Source organism: Nomascus leucogenys, chromosome 3 (assembly GCF_006542625.1).
Source record: "Nomascus leucogenys isolate Asia chromosome 3, Asia_NLE_v1, whole genome shotgun sequence".
NCBI lineage: Eukaryota > Metazoa > Chordata > Mammalia > Primates > Hylobatidae > Nomascus > Nomascus leucogenys.
In genome coordinates, this window is record NC_044383.1 from 144,450,983 (window position 1) to 144,474,354 (window position 23,372).

General features: G+C 42.1%; 1 protein-coding gene across 7 annotated transcripts in view; it reads left to right on the plus strand.

The window, feature by feature from the left end:
- The window catches only part of TULP4 (TUB like protein 4), a 293,022-nt gene that overhangs the window by 198,525 nt on the left and 71,125 nt on the right, over positions 1–23,372 (plus strand). For all 7 annotated transcript variants that reach the window (XM_030809905.1, XM_030809906.1, XM_030809907.1 and 4 more), the window contains one exon: positions 11,856–12,017. In XM_030809905.1, coding sequence (XP_030665765.1) covers positions 11,856–12,017 — 162 coding nt within the window. The remainder of the gene's footprint in view (positions 1–11,855; positions 12,018–23,372) is intronic.

Below are 23,372 nucleotides of genomic sequence, written 5' to 3' on the forward strand. Positions count from 1 at the left end.
TGAAGCAGTTCTTTTGTCCCAGCCTCCTAAGTAGCTGGAATTACAGGCATGCACCACCACACCCAGCTAATTTTTTATACTTTTAGTAGAGACAGGGTTTCACCGTGTTGCCCAGGCTGTTCTTGAACTCCTGGGCTCAGGTGATCCACCCGTCTTGGCCTCCCAAAGTGCTAGAATTACAGGCATGAGCCACCACTTTTTTTTTTTTTTTTAAGCAATTTGATACTTGGTTTTCTCTGGTTTTGTTTTTCCAGTTGTGATATATTCTTATCACTTTATGTTGACCTAATAAACCCAAATTGGGCCAAGTGGCTAGTTGGGAGACTGAGTCAGGAGGATCTCTTGTGACCAGAGTTCAAGATCAGCCTGGACAATATAGCAAGACCTCATCTCGAGGTCTTTAATAGTTTTAAAATCAGCTTGGTATGGTAGCACAACCCTGTAGTCCCAGCTACTTGGAAGGCGGCAATGGGAGGATTGCTTGAGCCCAGCCATTTGAGGCTACAGTGAACTATGACTGTGCCACTGCACTCCAGCCTGGGCAACAAAGCAAGACCAAGTCTCTAGACAAATAAACAGAAACCCAATTAGTCCATGTGAACATCCTCTATTACCAGTTTTTTTTGTGTGATGTAAAATTGCTGGTATCTCTAAGAAGCTTCTTTTTACTGGCTATGCGTTTTGGCTATGGATTAAGGAGATTTCCCAAAATAGTTTTTTCTTTTAGTACAAATCTTTTTTAAGATACATAGTTAAAATGCATATAAGTAAATAGCATTATCTTTGCAAAATGAAAGAGCTTTTTAATTTTATTCCAGAATGTAATACATTGTTTCTGAAAAACATTGTTTTATGTTAATGAGAAAAACCAGACAGTATAATTGGTTGGAACATAAAGTCAGTGAAGCCAAGGTTCTGAGTTTATCTGAGGAAACAACTTTTTTCAGTAATCTCAGACCAGCTATTCAAGAGCTATCTCACAAACCATGCCATTGTCATGATAGAGACATTGCTGATAACACAACATAAACTCATAATCCCTACTTGAAAAACAGCAAGAAGTTCATGTTCTTTTGGTGTTTGTTCATTTATTTTCTCATTACCTGAAATGTAATAGATCCATTAATACCATAGATTTTTTAAAAAGCTAAATGTTTGTAACTATAAGCAACAGTGAAGATTATAGATAGCATTTGTTTTGTTAGAAAAGATTAAAAAGAAACACAATGTAGGACAAATTGAAAAAGTAAACCAAGGTGGTAGAAAACAGGAACAAATATAACACTAAGTAGAATAAATGTAAATGGATTAAATTTACCAATCAAAAGATAGAGCTTAGCAGATTATATTTGTAAAAATCTAGATAACAGTATATATTGTTTAGAGCCACACCTCAAACTTAAGGACATAAACAAATTTAAAGGATGAGAAAGATATATCTTGCAAATACGAAGAAAAAAATAAAGCTGATGTAGCTATATATTAGTATCAGATAAAGTAGATTTGAAGACAGAAAGTATTATTTGGTTTGTAGAAAACAGAAAGCATTATTTGGTAAGCTGTAGTTTACCAAGAGCATATTTTTAATATGTATACACTTATTAATAGCATCACAATAAGTGAAGGAAACTAATAGGACTGAAAGGAAAAATTGATAAATCCATTGACATACTCAGACATTTTAATGACAGTCAGCAAAGATGTAGATGATCTGAGCAACACAATTAACAAGCTTGACCTAAAGGACATTTATAGGTTCTTAATTCACCAATTAGACAACATACATTTTTCTCAAACACAGAAGGGTCATAAAAATTGATCATGTTCTAGGGCAGGATTATGCAAACCTTTTCTGTGAAGGGTCAGATAGTAAATATTTTAGGTTTTGTGGACCAGGAGTCAAAATTGAGGATATTATATAGGTATCATATAACAAGAGGAAAATCAGATTTCCAAAAGATTTTTATTGACAAAATTTAAAATTTGATTTATGAACACTGAAATTTGAATTTTATGTAATTTCAAATTACAAAATATCATTCTTCTTTTGATTTTTTTCTTCTCAACCACTTAAAACCATTGTCAGTTTGTGGGCCATACAAAAATAGGTGACAGGTCAGATTTGGCTCACAGGCCATAGCTTGCCAATCCCTGTTCTAGGACTTAAATAAAAAACAGATTTCCAGTGTCAGCTATGATGATTATAGACCATGATCTCTGAACACAGTGCAACTGGGTTAGAAGTTAATAACGAAAAGATAAGAGATCCCTGTCTGTTTTTGTTTTTTGTTTTCTGACCGAGTTTCACTCTTGTTGCCTAGGCTGGAGTGCAATGGCGCGATCTCGGCTCACTGCAATCTCTGCCTCCCGGGTTCAAGCGATTCTCCTGTCTCAGCCTCCTGAGTAGCTGGGATTACAGGCACCCGCCACTACACCTGGCTAATTTTTGTTTTTTTTAGTAGAGACGAGGTTTCACCATGTTGGCTGGGTGGGTCTCAAACTCCTGACCTCAGGTGATCCACCTGCCACATCCTCCCAAAGTGCTGGGACTACAGGCGTGAGCCACCTCACCCGGCCTGTTTAGACATTTTTAAATATATTGTTAAATAGCTCATGGTTTACAGAATATATTTAATAGATGTTTATAAAATGCTAGATCTAAATTATAATGAAAACATTATGTCAACAAAGAGTCGAACTCTGTAAAATATTTGAAGAGATTTATTCTGAGCCAAACATGAGTGACCATGGCCCGTGACACAGCCCTCAGGAAGTCCTGAGAACATGTGCCCAAGGTGGTCGGGCCGCAGTTTGGTTTTACATACTTTGGAGAGGCATGAGACATCAATCAAATACATTTAAGAAATACATTGGTGGCCGGGCGCAGTGGCTCACGCCTGTAATCCCAACACTTTGGGAGGCTGAGGCAGGCGGATCCACAAGGTCAGGAGATCAAGACCATCCTGGCTAACATGGTGAAACCCCGTCTCTACTAAAAATACAAAAATATTAGCCAGGCGTGGTGGCAGGCGCCTGTAGTCCCAGCTACTCGGGAGGCTGAGGCAGGAGAATGGCGTGAACCCAGGAGGTGGAGCTTGCAGTGAGCCGAGATCACGCCACTGCACTGCAGCCTGGGCCACAGAGCAAGGCTCCATCTCAAAAAAAAAAAAAAAGAAAAGAAAAAGAAATACATTGGTTTGGTCCAGAAAGGCAGAACAACTCAAAGGGGTCCGGGAGGTTCCAGGCTATGGTGAATTTAAATATTTTCTAGTTGACAATTGGTTGAGTTTGTCTGAAGACCACGGATTGATAGAAAGATAATGTTCAGGTTAAAATAAAATTTTGTGCAGCCCAAAGTTCTTTTGCAGTCTTATAGTGGCTGTCCTTAGAGACAGTAGGATGACAAATGTTTCCTATTCAGATTTTAGGTAGTCTCTTTAGAATTGGGAGGGTCTGGAAGAAAAAGATCTAGTGACGTTAATAGAGATTCTTTACAGATGCAAATTTTTCCCCACAAAGAACAGCTTTGTAGGACCATTTCAAAATATGGCAAAGAAGCATGTTTTGGGGTAAAATATTTTCATTTTCTTCTTTGTGTTGTAATGTTATGCCAGAGTGAGGTTGGAAAGTAAATCATGATATATAATACTATGTGATGAGAATTTATGATTTGTAGAGCATGACTCACCAGACCCCTTAGATAGGAATTTGGGCAAGGTAAAAAAAATCAGAATTTAGTCCTTAATTATATACCAGAATTTGTGAGATATGATTAAAGTGGTGCTGTGAGAGAAATGTATATCCTTAATTACTTATATTAGCAATAAAACTGTGTTCATTGGTCAGATAGGTATTTATCTTAAAATATTATTAATTGAACAGGAGAGTAAATCCAATGAAAGAAAAAGTAAGATAATAAAAATGAAAGTGAAAATTAGTACAATAGGGAAAAACGATAAGGTAGAGATCAACAAACCCAAAAATTTGTTCTTTGGAAAGAAATCAACAAAATAGACAAATTGCTTGCAAAACTGATCAAGAGAAGAAAAGAGAACACTGAAGTAAACAATTTTATGAATGAAAAGTTGGGCATAGCTATAAATAGAGATTACAAGGTAACCAAACGTAAATTATAAGATGCATAGGTAGTTCAATGGGGGAAATTTCGAAATCTTTTCAACAAATGGTGCTGAAACAACTGAATATCTGTATTTTTTAAAAGAAAACCTTGATTCTTAGCTCACACCGTGCGTAAAAATTAACTCCAGATGAATCATAGAGATAAGTGATATGGCTCCAGTGAGTGGAGGAACCACCAGGGTTCTTAGTTCTCAGGCCAGTTTAGACAAAACACGGACACATGTGGAGTGGTCTTAAGGAGCGGAGAGTTTAATAAGAAGGAAGGAGAAGGCAGAAGGAAGAGGCTCCCCCATACAGAGATAGAAGGAGAGGAGGCTCCAAAGCCGAAAGAGGAGGTCCCCAAGTGCGGTGGATACCAGCCAAGTCTATATGCAGAGGCTGAAGGAGGCGATGTCTGATTTCCATAGGGCTTGGGATTGGTTTGACTAGGCATGTGATTCACCATGTAGCCCTCGGAAAATGCTGGCCTTCCCACCCCAGCCTTTAAATATGCAAATGCAGGGCGCCAAGGATGTTCTACACATGTGGGGATATGTGGGGGCGGCCATGTTGCCAGGAACACCTGGGACAAGGGCAGGAAGGCGCAGGAATCGCCATGTTGGGTGGACCCAGTTTCTAATGGTCTACATTTGCATATCAAAGGTTGCTAGCCTGGCTCTAAGAAACTTACAGGCTCACGCCTGTAATCCAGGCTCTCAGGGAGGCAGAGGCGGGAGGATAGCTTGAGCCCAGGAGTTGGAGACCTGCCTGGGCAATACAGCAAGACCCCTTCCTCCACAAAAAAGGGGGGAAAAAAAGAAAGCTTCCCAGGACTCCTTTTCCTCTATCTGCCTACAATAATTTATTAATAACTCCTACAACATAAGTGTAAAAGCTAAACTTCTAGAAGTCTTTGCAGCCTGGGGCTAAGTAAAGATTTCTTGGATGGGATGCAGAAAGCATGATCCATAAAAGAAAAAACTTGATATTGGACTTCATCGAAATTTAATGATACAAAGTTACAATTAGGAAAAATAAGTTTTGGTGTTCTGTTACACAGTAGAGTAAGTATAACAAATAACAATGTAGAGCATATTTCAAGATTGCTAGAAGAGAAAATTTTAAGTATTGTCACCACAAAGAAATGATAAATGTTTAAAGTGATATGGTATTAACTGTGATTTGATCATTATATTATGTATTCATGCATTGAAACATCACATTGTACCCTATACATATATACAGTTATTATGGGCCAATTATAAATTAAATTTATTCTTAATTTAAGCTTCTTCTGTTTCTTGTTGTTGTTTGTTTGTTTTTGATTTTGTTGTTGTTGTTAGTTTGTTTTTGTTTTTGTTGTTGTTGTTATTTTGAGATGGAGTCTCACTCTGCCGCCCAGGCTGGAGTGCAGTGGTGCAATCTTGGCTCACTGCAAGCACTGCCTACCAGGTTCACGCCATTCTCCTGTCTCAGCCTCCCAAGTAGCTGGAACTACAGGTGCCTGCCACCACACCCGGCTAATTTTTTGTATTTTTAGTAGAGACGGGGTTTCACCATGTTAGCCAGGATGGTCTCAATCTCCTGACCGCGTGATCCGCCCGCCTCAGCCTCCCAAAGTGCTGGGATTACAGGTGTGAGCCACTGCGCCTGGCCAACTTCTTCTCTTTGGAAGATACCATTAAAAAAATGAAAAGTCAAGCCAAAGACTGGGAGAAAATATTTGAAGTACACATATCTGATAAAGGATTATATCTAGGATGTATAGAGAAATTTTATGAGAGTAAGAAGGTGAAAACTGATATTTACTATATATTTTTTAAATATATTTGCCTAGCCGGGCGAGGTGGCTCACGCTTGTAATCCCAGCACTTTGGGAGGCCAAGGTGGGCGGATCACGAGGTCAGGAGATCGAGACCACGGTGAAACCCCGTCTCCACTAAAAATACAAAAAATTAGCTGGGCGTGGTGGCAGGCGCCTATAGTCCCAGCTACTTGGAGAGGCTGAGGCAAGAGAATGGCGTGAACCCAGGAGGCGGAGCTTGCAGTGAGCTGAGATGGTGCCACTGCACTCCAGCGTGGGTGACAGAGCGAGACTCCATCTCAAAAAAAAATAATAAAAATAAATAAGTAAATAAATAAATAAATAAATTTGCCTGTGTTCATGCAGTCATCCCTTGGTATCCATAGGGGATTGGTTCCAGGACTTCCCACAGATACCGAAATTCATGGATGCACACGTATATGATGTAAAACGGTATATTTGTATATAATCTATGCACATCATCTTGTATACTTATTTATTTACTTATTTTGAGATCGAGTCTCGCTCTGTGCTGGAGTGCAGTGGCTTGATATCGGCTCACTGCAACTCCGCCTCCCAGATTCAAGTGATTCTCCTGACTCAGCCTCCTGAGTAGCTGGGACTACAGATGTGCACTACCATGCCCGGCTAATTTTTGCATTTTGAGTAGAAACGGGGTTTCACCATGTTGGACAGGCTGGTCTTGAACTCCTGACATCAAGTGATCTGCCTGCCTTGGCCTCCCAAAGTGCTGGGATTACAGGTGTGAGCCACTAAGCTCAGCCCATCTTGTATAGTTCAAATCATTTCTAGATTACTTATAATACCTAATACAATGTAAATGCTAAATAGTTGTTACATTGTGTTTAGGGGTAATGACAAGGGGAGAAAAAAGCGTACATGTTCATTACAAATGTAATTTTTTTCCAGTTTTTATTAAAAGTTGGTTGAATTCATGGATACAGAATCCATGGATACAGATGACAAACTGTATATGGAAAGGGATTTCAACAGATATACCCCAAAAGATGTGTAGATGATCAATCAACACATGAAATGATGCCCAACATATGAGTCATTATGGAAATGCAAGTTAGACAATGTCGGCTGGGCGCGGTGGCTCGCGCCTGTAATCCCAGCACTTTGGGAGGCCGAGGCTGTTGGATCATGAGGTCAGGAGATCGAGACCATCCTGGCTAACATGGTGAAACCCCGTCTCTACTAAAAATACAAAAAAATTAGCTGGGCATGGTGGCGGGCGCCTGTAGTCCCAGCTACTTGGGAGGCTGAGGCAGGAGAATTGTTTGAACCCGGTAGGCGGAGCTTGCAGTGCGCCGAGATCACGCCACTGCACTCCAGCCTGGGCAACAGAGTGAGACTCCGTCTCAAAAAAAAAAAAAAAAAAAGACAATGTCATACACCTACTAGAATAGTTAAAATTAAAATGACTGACAACAGGCTGGGTGTGGTGGCTCACGCATGTAATCCCAGCACTTTGGGAAGCCGAGGAGGGCTGATCACCTGAGGTTGGGAGTTCGAGATCAGCCTGACCAACATGGTGAAACCTCGTTTCTACTAAAAATACAAAATTAGCCAGGTGTGGTAGCAGGCGCCTGTAATCCCAGCTACTGGGGAGGCTGCGGCCAGAGAATCGCTTGAACCTGAGAGGTGGAGGTTGCAGTGAGCTGTGATCGTGCCATTGCACTCCAGCCTGGACAAGAAGAGCAAAACTCCGTCTCAAAAAAAAAACAAAAAAACAAAAATGACAGCCGATGCAAGTATAAAATGACATAACCACTTAGTTTTTTTGTTTCTGTTTTAATTTTTGTTTTCTTTTTTGAGACAGAGTCCCACTCTGTCGCCCAGGCTGGAGTGCAGTGGCACGATCTTGGCTCTCTGCAACCTCCTTCCTGGGTTCAAACGATTCTCCTATTTTAGCCTTCTGAGTAGCTGGGATTACAGGCGCCTGCCACAACGCCAGGCTAGTTTTTGTATTTTTAGTAGAGATGGGAAACCCATCTCTGGTCTCGAACTCCTGAGCTCAAGGTGTCCACCCATTTTGGCCTCCCAAAGTGTTGAGATTACAGGCGTGAGCCACCTCGCCCTGCGCTATTTTTTGACTTTTTAATTGTAGCCATTCCAACTGATGTGAGATGGTATCTCATTGTGGTTTTGATTTGCATTTCTCCAATCAGTGATGTTGAGCCTTTTTAAATATGCTTGTTGGCTGCATGTATGACTTCTTTTGAAAAGTGTCAGTTCTTATTTTTTGCCCACTTTTTAATGGGGTCGTTTTCTTGTAAATTTGTTTAAGTATCCTTATAGATGCTGTATATTAGACCTTTGTCAGATGCATACTTTGTAAAATTTTTCTCCCATTCTGTAGGTCGTCTGTTTACTTTATTGATAATTTCTTTTGCTGTTCTGAAGCTCTTTAGTTCAACTAGATCTTGTTTGTCAATTTTTGCTTTTGTTGCGATTGCTTTTGGTATCTTCCTCATGCAATCTTTGCCCGTTCCTATGTCCAGAATGGTATTGCCTAGATTGTCTTCAAAGGTTTTTATAGTTTGGGTTTTTACATTTAAGTCTTTAATCTTGAGTTGATTTTTGTATATTGTATAAGAAAGGGGTCCAGTTTCAATATTCTGCATATGGCTACCCAGTTATCCCAGCACCATTTATTGAATAGGGAGTCCTTTCCCCGTTGTTTGTTTTTGTCAGCTTTGTCAAAGATCAGATGGTTGTAAATGTGCAGCCTTATTTCTGGGTTCTCTATTCTGTTCCATTGGTCTATGTGTCATTTTTGTACCAGTACCATGCTGTTTTGCTTACTGTGGCACTGTAGTATAGTTTGAAGTCAGGTAGCATGATGCCTCTAGCTTTGTTCTTTTTGCTTAGGATTGCCTTGGATCTTTGGGCTCTTTTTTGGTTCCATATGAATTTAAAAATAGTTTTTTTCTAGTTCTGTGAAGAATGTCATTGGTAGTTTGATAGGAATAGCATTAAACCTGTAAACTGTTTTGGGTAGTATGGCCCTTTTAGTGATATTGATTCTTCCTATCCGTGAGCATGTAGTGTGTTTCCATTTGTTTGTGTCTTCTCTGATTTCTTTGAGCAGTGTTTTGTAGTTCTCTTTGTAGAGATCCTTCCCCTCACTAGTTATCTGTATTCCTAGGCATTTTTGTTTGTTTGTTTCAATTGTGAATGAGTGTTTGTTCCTGATTTGGCTCTGGATTTGGCTGTTGTTTGTGTGTAGGAATGCTAGTGATTTTTGTATGTTGATTTTGTATCCTGAGACTTTGCTGAATAGCAATTTGGATAGACAAATTGTGGTATATTCATACAATGGAATAATATGTATGAAAAGGAATGAACTACTGACACACGCAATTCAGATGACACTCAACATCTTTATGCTGAGTAAAAGTAGTCAGACACAGAAGTTGAACATACCATATGGTACCATTCGTGCAAAATTCTAGAATGAACAACCAATGACAGAAATCAGATCACTGTTTGTCTAGGACTAGGGTTGGGGATTGACTCCTGGGGCGAGGAGGGACTTTACTGCATGTAAATTATACCTTAATAAAGTTGATTTTTAAAAGGAAAATATTAACTACTTGCCAGCAGTTTTGAAAACTTACATGAAATCGACAAATTCCTTTTCAAAATTATCAGAACTTTTTTTTTTTTTTTTGAAATGGAGTCTCGCTCTGTCGCCAGGCTGGAGTGCAGTGGCGTGATCTCGGCTCACTGCAGCCTCCACCTCCCAGGTTCAAGCGATTCTCCTGCCTCAGTCTCCCGAGTAGCTGGGACTACAGGCGCGTGTCACCACGCCCGGCTAATTTTTGTATTTTTAGTAGAAACGGGGTTTCACCATGTTGGCCAGATGGTCTCGATCTCTTGACCTGTGATCTGCCCGCCTCAGCCTCCCAAAGTGCTGGGATTACAGGTGTGAGCCACCGCGCCTAGCCCTAAAATTATCAGAACTGACTCAAGAAGTAAAAAGGTTGAAAGTTTAGACTGGGCACAGTGGCTCGCGCCTGTAATTCCAACACTTTGGGAGACCAAGGCGGACAGATCACTTGAGGTCAGGAGTTGGAGACCAGCCTGGCCAACATGGCAAAACCCCATCTCTACTAAAAATACAGAAATTAGCTGGGTGTGGTGGTGCGTGCCTGTAATCCCAGCTACCCAGGAGACTAAGGCAAGAGAATCACTTGGACCCGGGAGGTGAAGTTTGCACTGAGCCAAGATCATGCCACTGCATTCCAGCCTGGGCAACAGAGCAAGACTCTGTCTCAAAAGAAAACATGAAAGTTTAGTACTAGGACTATTAAATTGAAGAAGTGGTTAATAATCTTCCCATTACAAAAATACGTAGCCAGATGATTTGGCAGACTTGTCTACCAAACTTTCAAGCAACAAATCATCTGTTTATACAAATTCTTCCGGGCATTGAAGAAAGAGGGACTACGTCAGCTCATCCTGAGAGGGTAACATAACCCTGCTAACTCCAGAGACGCACATTACCAAAACAAAATCACAGGTCTACTACATTCATGAATGCAGATGCAGAAAGTCTAAAGACACTAGCACATCAGCTTCAACTGTGCATATAAAAGACAATACTTTACCTCTAAATTGGACTCTGGTAGGTATGCAAGAATAGTATGATATGTAAAAATCCGTACAAATAACTTACCACAGTAGCTTAATAGAGGGGAAAATGTGGTCATTTGAATAGATGCAATAGCATTTGATAAACTTAACACCCAAGTATAAGTAATGTTTTTCAGTTAGTTTTTTTTTTTTTCTTCATTCTGATTGAGGGAGTATTGTTAGCAAGACTGAGGGGGAATATAATCAGAAACTTAGAGCTTTACTGTTTCGGTAAGGGACCAACAGACACTGATGGAGAATCTGTTACTTAACCGTAAGTGAGAGGCAGTGTAACAGTGGTTGAAAGGAAGGACCCTGTAGCCAGATATTCCTGGGATTTTTCGTGTTTCTGTCTCTTGCCTGCTGTGTTGACTGAGTCTTCTTTGTAGGTGAGAACAATAATACCTTCCACAGACTGTTGACTTGAGGCTTAATGAATTAATGTACATGAAACATATAGAACACTGTTGATGCACAGTATGCCCTGAAGTCAGATTCAATCATTTTTCTTAAAAAAATTTCTTTAGAAACAATACCTTGCTCTGCTCTGTCACCCAGGCTGGAGTACAGAGGCACAATGATAGCTCACTAAGGCCTCAACCTCCTAGGCTCAAGGAATCCTCCCACCTCAGCCTCCTGAGTAGCTAAGACCACAGGTGTCTGCCACGGCTCCCGACTAATTGTTTTGAGACACAGTCTCACTCTGTTGCCCAGGCTGGAGTGCAGTGGCGCTATCTTGGCTCACTGCAACCTCTTTCTCCCAGGTTCAAGTGATTCTCTCACCTCTGCCTCCCGAGTGGCTAGGACTACGGGCACGTGCCAGCACGCTTACCTCATTTTTGTATTTTTAGTAGAGATGGGGTTTTACCATGTTAGCCAGGCTGGTCTCAAACTCCTGACCTCAAGTGATCTGCCTGCCTCGGCCTCCCGAAGTGCTGGGATTACAGGCATGAGCCACCTTACCCAGCCTCGACTAATTCTTAAAATTTTTTGTAGAGGTAGTATCTCGCTATTTTGTCTAGGCTGGGCTCAAGCTCCTGGCTTCAAGTGATCCTCTCACTTTGGCTTCCCAGCATTCTGGGTTTACAGGCATGAGGCACTGTGGCTGGCCTCAATAATTTTTTTATAGCTGTCAAATAACATATGTTATATTTTAAGGCCATCTCCATCTTAGCCAAAAGTCTAAGTTAATGACAATGTCTAGACTTTGATAAAATGTTTTCCTTTTCAGATTACAAATTGACTCTTTTCTGTGTATGTCCCCAAGGTGAGTGATTTCACGTGGAGCCATGATGGAACTCAAGCACTTATTTCCTATCGAGATGGGTTTGTCCTGGTTGGTTCTGTCAGTGGACAAAGACACTGGTCATCCGAAATCAACTTGGAAAGTCAAATTACGTGTGGCATATGGACTCCTGATGACCAACAGGTAACACTTCTGAAATGTGGTGGGTGTGTGATGTTAAAACCATGGGAGCTGGGAGGGAAGAAAGGGGCAGGAGCGGGGGAGCTGGTGCAAAAGCCTCTTTAAGAATCACAATGGAAAAGAACAATAAAACTGTCCAGGTAAAAATTAAAATAAAAATTTTAAATGAACCATAAATTGGAGAAACAACGTTTCCCACCAATGTGGTAACATTAACATTTTAATTATATAAAATGTTCATACAATTTTATTAATAAAATCTGCATAAATATGCAGTTGATATGATATCAACTAAGTTGATACTAAGCTAAAAAAAAATCAGGATAGGAAATGGGATGTTTGGTATATTGCTACATCGTAAGACAACAAAGAAGCCCATCCACGTGGTAAAAAGCTGGAGGGAAGTGAATCAAAAGATTATAAGCAATTATTTTATAGTAATGAGCCTCTGGTTCATTTTTTAAAAATTGAATTTCAAAATTTTCTTTAATGTGCTTATTTGACTTTCATGAGAAAATAACATAATAACAAAATTCTATATTGATAATTCATTTTGGAGGCTGGGCACGGTGGCTCACGCCTGTAATCCCAACACTTTGGGAGGCGGAGGCAGGTGGATCACATAAGGTCGGGAGTTCGAGACCAGCCTGACCAATATGGTGAAACCCCGTCTCTACTAAAAAAAAAATACAAAAATTAGCCAGGCATGGTGGCGGGCGCCTGTAATCCCAGCTGCTTGGAGGCTGAGACAGGAGAATTGCTTGAACTGGGAGGCAGAGGTTGCAGTGAGCCAGGATTGTGCCACTGCACTCCAGCCTGGGTGACAGAGCGAGACTCTGTCTCAAAAATGAAATGAAAATTTTTAAAGTATAAGGATTGACTAGTTAAAATCTTTATAAATATAAAACGTGTGTTTTCCATGTATAGCAGAATACATATAATGCCAGAATGTTTTATCCCAGAGATTTAAGTTTATTATTGGTAAAAAACCAAGCAGTATAATATGGAACCATAACTTTCATTTTTGAGCCACTTTTTTTTAACTGAATTGCTTTCCTCTAGTCACTATATATTTAATGTTTCCATTTTTCAAGTAAAAAGACAAATATTTTTTCTTTTCTCAAAATTGGTATTTTGAGATTTATGAAAAGGTATTTTCAACTCCATGTTTCTTCCCTTGCTTTCCCCAGAGGCTTCCAATTATCCCTTAGTATTTGTGTGTATTTATATGAAATGCTTAGATTCATTTATTATAAAGCTGCATTTTTATGGGTTTTTACTACCCCCAGAGTCTCAGAAGTGTGTTGCATTAAGTGACCTTCCCCAAGGCACCTGATCTCTCCTGTATCAGTTTCTCCTGTGTGACAAAGACTATGTATTATTTCCCGCCTAATCCCCAGGGCTTTTTAATGATCAAATGAAGGAACAGATGTGAAAGCCCTTAAAAATCCAGGAGTGGATGTCTTGGCTTCACATTCTTTCCTTGCCTACAGTGATGGAACCCACGAGCCATCTGTGAGGCTCATCTCATGGTCCTCTGATGAGTGGTGCCAGCCAGTGTCCCCAGCAGACTGCGCACATGTAGGACAGGCAGGGGACCCACTGGGGATACAGCAGTGAGAGAGACGTGGCTCTTGCCTTTGAGGTACAATTGAACCTGTTGAGGAGACAGACCTCTCCTTACACAGAATCTACTGCTGTGGCTTGGCAACGTGTGGAGGAGGACTTCCCAGGAAGGGCTGGCTGTGACTCCCAAGTTGAATCTGGGGTACGTTGTTCCAGGCAGCCCAAGCAGAGTTCCAGGGTATTGACACCATGGTGTGCATGTACCACAGGGAGTGGTTTCCTGCTGCTGTGGAACATGAAGGGAGACTCCTGGGGCTGGAGGAGTCAGTTGTACAATGGCCATGGGAAGCATGGAGGCCATGCTGGCGTGCCTGGCCTTGACTCTGTAGACCTTGGCGTGAGGGAAGAGCTGATGTGGCAAGCAACTGGACACATGGCCGCAGCCTCTGTCCTGGTGACTGCTTTTACTAACTGGTGGGATTTTGTTCTCGGAAAGTGCCCCCCACTGCCTTTAAATAAAAGGGTTGCAGCAGGGTGCCTGTTGTCTCAGCTAGTCAGGAGGCTGAGGTGGGAGGCTCACTTGAGCCCAGGAGTTCTTGAGACCAGCCTAGGCAACATAGCAGGACCCCATCTCTAAAAAAAAAAAAAAAAGTATTTGGAGGTCACTGAAGCAATAAGGACCCTGGGAAAAATTTACCACAGAGAAGATGTGTATCAGGCACTCTGTCAGTCTTGTTTGAACTGGGACGTAGAGCAGGAATACTCCTCCTCCCGTCTCTACCACTCATTCATATCTCTTGCTTGGTTTGATTTTATCAATGAAAAAAGAGTCCATAGACAGGTTGTGCGCCAGCCTAATGTCTGTAATGTCAGGAGTTGGATGTGGAAAGTGCACCCCTGCAGCTCAGGGGCTCTGAACGGTGGACATGAAGGTAGAGCTGCAGGAAGCCGGCTGAGTCTCTTCCTGCTTCCCTGAGAACTTTCTGCCTTTAATGTGAGTTAAAACAGCTTCCAGGAGTAAACCTCTTCTTCACATCTTGAGCTATTTTGGTTTATAGTGGGATTTTAGGCTACTTCCTGTCAATTTTAAAAAATATAAGCAGTACATGGCTGGGCATGGTGGCTCACGCCTGTAATCCCAGCACTTTGAGAGGCCAAGGCGGGTGGATCGTGAGGTCAGGAGATTGAGACCATCCTGGCCAACATGGTGAAACCCCGTCTGTACTAAAAATACAAAAATTAGCTGGGCATAGTGGTGTGTGCCTGTATTGTGCGCTATGTTGCCAACTTTCTGTTATGAATGTGTTCAAATGTACAGAAAAGTAGAGAAACCTTCTGAAACATTTTGCCATATTTGCACTTTTTCCTCACCACTCCCCACTTTTTTGTAGTTTTTGTTTTTGAAAGTAAGTGGTAGACATCATGGCACATCACCCTTATATATTTCAACGTGTGTTTCCTGAGAATAAAGCCTTTCACCTGCACAGACACCCCTAAGATATTAGCAATGACATTATCTGGTATCTAGGCTATCTTTTTATTTCCCTAATTGTTACAGGAATGTATTTCATAGTCTTTTTTGGTTTTTTGGAACCAGGATCCAGTTTAATTCATGTCCGGCAGTTGGTTGTTCTGTCTCTTCAGTCTTTTAGTCTAGAACAGTTTCCCTTTTTTAAAATTGACTTTTTCGTGAGGTCAGTGTGGCCGCCTTACACGCTGTCCCCACACTCTAGATTTGTCTGATTGTGTTTACTTATGGCATCATTTTCCTTCTGGCCCTTGTATTTCCTATAAACTGGAAGTTAAGTCTAGACTAGAGTTGGAGTAAACAATTTTGGCAAGAATACTTTAAAGGTAACATATTCTTTACTCTGAACCACACTAAAAAGTGTATAATGTCTCATCCTAGTCTGAGGGTTGCTGAGTTTGATGGAACCTTTGTAAAAACAAAAGTTGCCAGGCGCAGTGGCTCACGCCTGTAATCTCAACACTTTGGGAGGCCGAGGCAGGTGGATCACGAGGTCAGGAGATCAAGACCATCCTGGCTAATATGGTGAAACCCCGTCTACTAAAAATACAAAAAATTAACCGGGCGTGGTGGCACGTGCCTGTAGTCCCAGCTACTCCAGAGGCTGAGGCGGGGGAATTACTTGAACCCAGGAGGCATTGCAGTGAACCGAGATGGCGCCATTGCACTCCAGCCTGGGTAACAAGAGGGCAACTCTGTCTCAAAAAAAAGTTATTTTTCACAGCATGTTGTTAATGTCATCTACACTTAAACAGCTAATTTGTTCAAAGGATGTATTTTACTTCAGGCTGAAATTTGTCTTCCATTAAATTGCAAGAAGGGAATGGAATCCTACCTGGAATTTATTTAGTGGGTGAGGACTCTGTATTAGTTTGCTTGGGCTGCCATGACAGAATATCACAGACTGGGCGGTTTCAACAACAGAAATGGTATTTCTCACAGTTCTGGAGGCTGGAAGTCCAAGATCAAGGTGTTGGCAGGTCTCATTTCTCCTGAGGCCTGTCTCCTTGGCTTACAGACACCTGCCTTCTTATTGTGTTCTCACGTGGACTTTTCTCTGTGCACCCACATTTCCAGTGTCTCTTCCTCTTCCTGTAAGGACACCAGTCCTATTGGATTAGGTTCCCACCGATATTACCTCATTTAACTGTAATTACCTCTTTACAGGCCCCATCTCCAAAAATAGTCGCATTTGGGGTTTAACACATTTGTTCAACAAAATTCAACATATGAGTTTTGGGGCACACAATTCAGTCCATAATAGACTGATAGAAAATATTTTGGAGAATATAAAAGTTACAGAAGAAATAGTGATGTAAACTCAGCTTGATAAACTTGGGATATGTTTATAAATAGAACAGGTTTTATAGGGCTTGGGAGCAAACCAGAATGACACAAAGAGAAAATGTCAAATAAATGTAAGTATGACTGGGAAAAATATCTGGGTCCTAAGTTGATCCAGAGTAATGCTGCAGCAGTGAAGCTTTTGCAGTTCTGGAAACACCCAGCATCACAGCAGGGTCTGCCAGAGCGAATGTTTCATTGTCTGTGTTCTCCTTCGGTTTAGGAGAATACCTTGCTCCTTGATATGTGAAAGTTATTTGAGACGTTGACATTTTGAAATATTCTTCCAGCATGTTTTGGATCTTAGCTAACTATCAGTTCACTTGGAAAGCCTTTCAACTAGAGAATGCAGTGAGAACCTGAGCTGTGTTTCCATGAAAAAGGTAGACATGCTGATATGCCACCCAGCATTTCCAGGCTGAGTGTGGTCCTCCTAGGGCGGTGACGAGCTGATGTGACTCAGGCCACTGAGGAAAGGTCAAAAGAACAGCCCCAAACTTCAATTTGAGACCCCAGTTTAAATGTGGAAGAATTTTGTGGTAACTTCTGAATGAAAGTTACCACGTAGATAAAATGGCATGGGAAGAAGACTCTCTCCTTGTTCCTGCCCGTCTGGGGGAGCTCCAAGAAGCAGCCCCACACGTTTCTCTGCTGTGGGAGACAACGGGCTCTGCCCAGAACTCTTCCCAGGCTGTGGCTTTGTCCCTGTGTCATCTCTGATACCCCATCTCCAGAGAGCTCCTGCAGTGAGGCACATACATAATATGGGTGCATGAACCATTTTTTAAATCATCTTAAGACAATTTCAAGGTGTTAAAGCTTCTGGACGTTAGTGACTCCCATTTCCTCCCACAGTCAGGGTAGCCCCCTGTCCTGGGTCAAGCAAAAATGCATATCTTGTGTATGTCTTCCAGGCATTTGCAGCTTCCCTCCCCAGTCAGTGGTTCCTGTTTCTTGCCCCAGGAGCCACAGAGCATACTTCTCTCTGGGCTCTTGGCCTCAGATGCGGTCTCCTTGGCAGCCTGGTGCTTCCATCCTCTGCTTGGCTACCTTGGTTGGCGTCTTCTGGACCCTGTCAGCACATCCAGGCACGTTCTTTCTGGCAGTGTCTCTCCCAGCTGGATCTCGCCTCCTCCTCCCATCCCTGTCATCTCCCTCCCCGGCTCTTCATGGCATGCCTTTCCATCCAACTCGGTCCCCTTTCCTAGGTTCCAACCTCAGACCTCTTCCCTTTTTTCCATCCTTTGGGTGATTTCTTCTATTGCCACAGCTGCATCAGCTCCCATCTGTTCACTGCTGGCTCCCCACACCTATCCCACGCTCATCGCTCTTGTCCTTCACATTGCCACACCATCACCGTCACCACCACCACCATGCTTGCAGAGCAACTCCGGATAGACGTAGACATGGCTCAAGTCCACTGTGGTCTGAACTTAGCATCCTCTCCACCCCGCCTCTCCTCCCTCCGGCCCCTCAGCTGCACTCCTGTCTTGCTCATCATTTATGCCCTAAACTGGGAATTGCTCATCGTTTGTGCCCTCAGCTGGGAATCCTTTATCCCCTAAACTGGGACTCATTATTATTATTATTATTATTATTATTATTATTGTTATTATTTTGAGGCGGAGTCTCGCTCTGTCGCCCAGTGGCACGATCTCGGCTCACTGCAACCTCCACCTCCCGGGTTCAAACGATTCTTGTGCCTCACCCTTCCAAGTAGCTGGGACCACACAGGCATGCACTACCATGCCTGGCTAATTTTTGTATTTTTAGTAAAGACGGGGTTGGCTAGGCTGGTCTTGAATTCCTAACCTCAAGTGATCCACCCGCCTTAGCCTCCTAAAGTGCTGGGACTACAGGTGTGAGCAGCCTGGACTCTTTTCTGTACCTCCAACCTTCACTTAGTCACCAGGTCCTGTTGATTCCACTTCCTATGTTTCTATCTGAGACTATTTATACTTAAAGTTTATAGATGATTATGCTCAAACCAGCTTAACTGAAAGTATTTAAGGCTTCACGTAACTTGACCAGAATGTATCACTTGAAGGGAGGTTAATGGTTCTCCTGAAATACAGGTACAGGTATACTTCACTTTATATAGTGGATGAAAGAATGTAGGTAAAGTGAGTTTTTGAAAACATGATTATATTTTAACTACCCACCTACAGGAATCTCCCTATTTAAAGAATATTCTATAGAAATTTCCCTTGTTTAGAAGGCAGTTGTTTTTGAAATGAGAATTCTTCACTTCATACATGTTTTTGCTAGCAATATCCAGATTTTAGTTTTCCGGAAGTAGAGGTAATACTTCTTTATAAATACTAAACCTTTTTAAAAGGAGGGAGTCTTAAATCTGGTATTTTCTTAGACGCTCTTAAAGCATGATTTCAAATAAAGTAGAAAGAGTCTGGGCTGATAAGTATTAAATAGTCACCATGGTAAAGCTTTTAGCTTTTCAGGTCTTGGCACATGCAGTACTAGTAGGTTGCATTTTATTCTCTAGCCTCAGTGCTGGTTGTATTTAGTTTTGTGTTTTTTAAACCTAGAAAGTGGGAAGGTTTATCCTTTTTGCTTTGGGATACAAAAGGTAGGTCCCAAGTCCCTTCTCATCTGCTAAGGAGGTTTTGCACCCTGTGTGATCTGTTGTGTACTAGTGTGATCATGTCCCTGAGGCCACTGTGTCTTCACAGCAGCTAAGCACTGTCAGATCATTTAGGGGGAGAAGCAGTAACAGTCACTGAATGCCTGTGCACCTCTGGGACATCTGTGAGATGAAGGCTTTTTCATATACATGTTTTGCAAGAAATATGACCTTTATTTGCTATTTGGAGCAGAGTGGAATCAGGACTTGAGTAGATAGTGTAACAGGATTATTTAAAAGAATATTTTAGTACAGAATTTTTAATTCATTTGTTTCAAATAGGTTAAAAATAAATTTTAGATCAGGCTTAAAATCATGCCTGTAATCTTAGCACTTTGGGAGGCCAGAGCAGGAGAATTGCTTGAGGCCAAGAGTTCAAGACCAACCAGGGTAATGTAGCAAGACCCCATCTGTACAAAAAATTTAAAACTAGCCAGGTGCATGGCACATTCCAATGGCCCCAGCTACTCAGGAGGCTGAGGCGAAAGGATTGCTTGAGCCTGGGAGGTCGAGGCTGCAGTGAGCTGTGATCGCTCATTGCACTTCAGCCTGGGGAACAGAGCAAGACCTGGTCTCAAATAACATAAAAATAATATTTAAAAAAATAATTAGTATGCAGATGTCTTTTCAGAGATATTAAGGGATGAAAAATGAACTGTTACAGATACTCATATGCAGGTAAACGTTAAAACATTGGTCAGTTGAAAAGAATAATTCATTCACTTTTAAAAGATAAAGTCATGACTGAAGTACAGTTTAGAACTCAAGGAGATTTCCTAACTCCCCAAAGTATCCAAGTAATAAATGATTCTGGCTGGGCATGGTGGCATGTGCCTGTAGTTCCAGCTACTCAGGAGGCTAAGGTGGGAGGATCTCTTGAGCCCAGGAGTTCTGGGCTGTGGTTTGCTATGTCATTCAGGTGTCTACAATACAGTTTACTTCCTGGGTGCAGGGGACCACCAGATTGTCTAATGAGGGGTGAGCCGGCTCAAGTCAGAAACTCCTATTAAAACAGGTTAAAACTCCCGTGCTGATCAGGAGTAGGATTGCACCTGTGAATAGCCACCGCACTTCAGCCTGGGCAACATAGTGAAACCCTATCTGTAAAAATCATTAAAAAAAAATGATTCTGTAGGGATTTTTAATTATATAATTTTTTAATTTGATAATGAACATTTTCAGTTACATATGAAAAATAAGGAATCCACATATTTTACATTTGCTTTTTTATCCCTTTCTTTTTCTTCTTTGCTGTATTTAAAGCAAATCCCAGATAGCATATCATTTCACCAGGACATACTTTAGTGTAAATCTCCTCAAAACGTGGCATTTCCTTCCATAACCACAGTGCCATTATCACACCTCATCTGTTCCTTACTTGGAGGGAGGTTCTTGTTGGATTGAAGCATGTAGTTTGGGGCTGGCTCTGCTCATGGCTCTGGAGGAGCGCATCTGCAGCACCAGAGAGGCATGTGTTCCCGCTGAGGGCTTCCTTTGTCTTGCATCGTCAGAAAGGAAAGGATGTATAAAGGGAACTTTAAAACAGCAGTATAACCCTTTGCTTTCTCAGCTAAAAACACCACAGTTTGTTTGTTTGTTTGTTTGAGACAGAGTCTCGCTCTGTCGCCCAGGCTAGAGTGCAGTGGCGTGATCTCGGCTCACTGCAACCTCCATCTCCTGGGTTCAAGTGATTCTCCTACCTCAGCCTCCTGAGTAGCTGGGATTACAGGCACGCACCACCATACCTGGCTAATTTTTTATTTTTAGTAGAGACAGGGTTTCACCATGTTGGCCAGGCTGGTCTTAAACTCCTGACTTCAGGTGATCTGCCCACCTAGGCCTCCCAAAACTGCACCCGGCCCACAGATTTATAATGAAAAGTAATTTACAGGTTGGGCACAGTGGCTCATGCCTGTAATCCCGGCACAGTGGCTCATGCCTGTAATCCCAGCACTTTGGGAGGCCGAGGCAGGGGAATTACGAGGTCAGGAGATCGAGACCATCCTGGCTAACACGGTGAAACCCTGTCTCTACTAAAAATACAAAAAATTAGCAGGGTGTGGTGGCATGCGCCTGTAGTCCCAGCTACTCAGGAGGCTGAGGCAAGAGAATCACTTGAACCCGGGAGGCGGAAGCTGCAGTGAGCTGAGATTGCGCCGCTGCATTCTAGCCTGGGCGACAGAGCAAGACTCCGTCTCAAAAAAAAAAAAAAGTAATTTACTGATATTTGATGTATAAATATCAACTAACACATAGAAGAGGTCTATTCTTTGATAGAAAAAAGTCAAACTTCACAAAAGCAAAACGTCACAATTCATTATTTGCAAGGAGCTTTCTATTTGCCCTAAGAAAACATTTTCCTCTGCTATCACTTTAAGGCTGGCTGTAAGCAGAATTCAGCCTCAACAGCTGCCCTCCCAGAGCAGCTCTCACTCCTACACAGGGCACAGAGCAGCTCTCTCTTCCTCCCTAAGCAGTTCTCACCTCCTCCCAGAGCAACTCTCTCCCTCCACCCATCCAGAGCAGCTCTCACTTCCTCAAAGAGCAGCTCTCATCTCCTTCCAGGAGTCTGCTGGTTTTGAATCCTGATGCACCTGGTCTTTTAAGATCGTGATTATAGGCACTGCATAGATTTTAGTTTCCCTGCAAAGACTTAAAAGTCACTGTGCTCAATACAAGAAAAGAACATGGTAATCTCTCTCATGCAAGCTCTTGTACTAAAGTGTTTCTTTTTTTTTTTTTATTATTGATACGGAGTCTTGCTCTGTCGCCCAGGCTGGAGTGCAGTGGTGTGATCTCGGCTCACTGCAAGCTCCGCCTCCCAGGTTCACTTCATTCTCCTGCCTCAGCCTCCCGAGTAGCTGGGACTACAGGCGCCCGCCACTATGCCCAGCTAATTTTTTGTATTTTTAGTAGAGACAGGGTTTCACTGTGTTAGCCAGGATGGTCTTGATCTTCTGACCTCGTGATCCACCCACCTCGGCCTCCCAAAGTGCTGGGATTACAGGCATGAGCCACCGTGCCCAGCCTAGAGTGTTTCTTTTTTTAAAAAAATAAATCTGACCTGGCGTGGTGGCTCACACCTCTAATTCCAGCACTTTGGGAGACCGAGGTGGGAGGATCACTGGAGTCCAGGAGTTCAAGACCAGCAACATGGCAAAGCCCTGTCTCTACAAAAAATACAAAAATTATCTGGGTATGGGGGCACGCATATATAGTCTTAGCTACTGGGGAGGTTGAGACCACAGTGAGCCATGATTGTGTCACTGCACTCCAGCTTGGATGACAGAGTGAGTCCCTGTCTCAAAAAAAAAAAAAAAAAAAAAAAAATCCACAAACCTACTAAAGTAAAACCTCAGTGGTCAGCTCCTACACTGGAAACCCTTGCTGGTGACTGGCGAGTGTGCTGTAAGTAGGTTAAAGGGCTGGTAAGAGTGGAGCTGCTGCTTGTAGCTCCTGAGGACTCAACTTTGCAATGAGATTTAGTCTAAGCCAACGCAAAGAGTGATCCTTTTTCTTCTTTCCCATCAGATCTGCCCATGACTTTTTAGTAGTGTGAATACCACACAAGGGAAGCCCATCTTTATTTTAAGCCCTGAACTAAACATATATAGAAATGGTTCTTGTCAAAATCAGCAAGGAGCACAGGAATCACAGTTAGGAGAATGAATTGCTCAGGAAAGAAGTTGGGAGACAGCCTCCCACCCTGCAGGGCTATCTTTATCCAACGATTGATACTGGTTCGTTTTTAGTTATTTCTTTTTGCATGTATTTGAGAAATTCTGTTGAGCACTTTGTAGAATGAAATATATTTCTTTAGCAGAAACAGGTGCAGCTACTACGTTTGTACTTTTTCATTTTGTCAGTGTTTTGGTTGACTGACACGACAGGTAAGATGTCTAGAAATTAAGTCGCCCTTTGTTATCTCTGGACTCAGGCGATGAATCACCAGATAGAGCACTCAGTATTGATAAATTATAAAATATGCTAAATAAAAATCTTTCTTGAGATTTACATTGAATAAGCCAGGCGCAGTGGCTCATGCCTGTAATCTCAGCACTTTGGGAGGCTGAGGCAGTGGATCACCTGACGTCAGGAGTTTGAGACCAGCCCAGCCAACGTGGTGAAACCCCGTATCTATTAAAATACAAAATTACTCGGGCACGATGGCGCACGGCTGTAATCCCAGCTAGTCGGGAGGCTGAGGTAGGAGAATCGCTTGAACCCGAAGGCAGAGGTTACAGTGAGCCGAGATCACACCACTGCACTGGTGACAAGA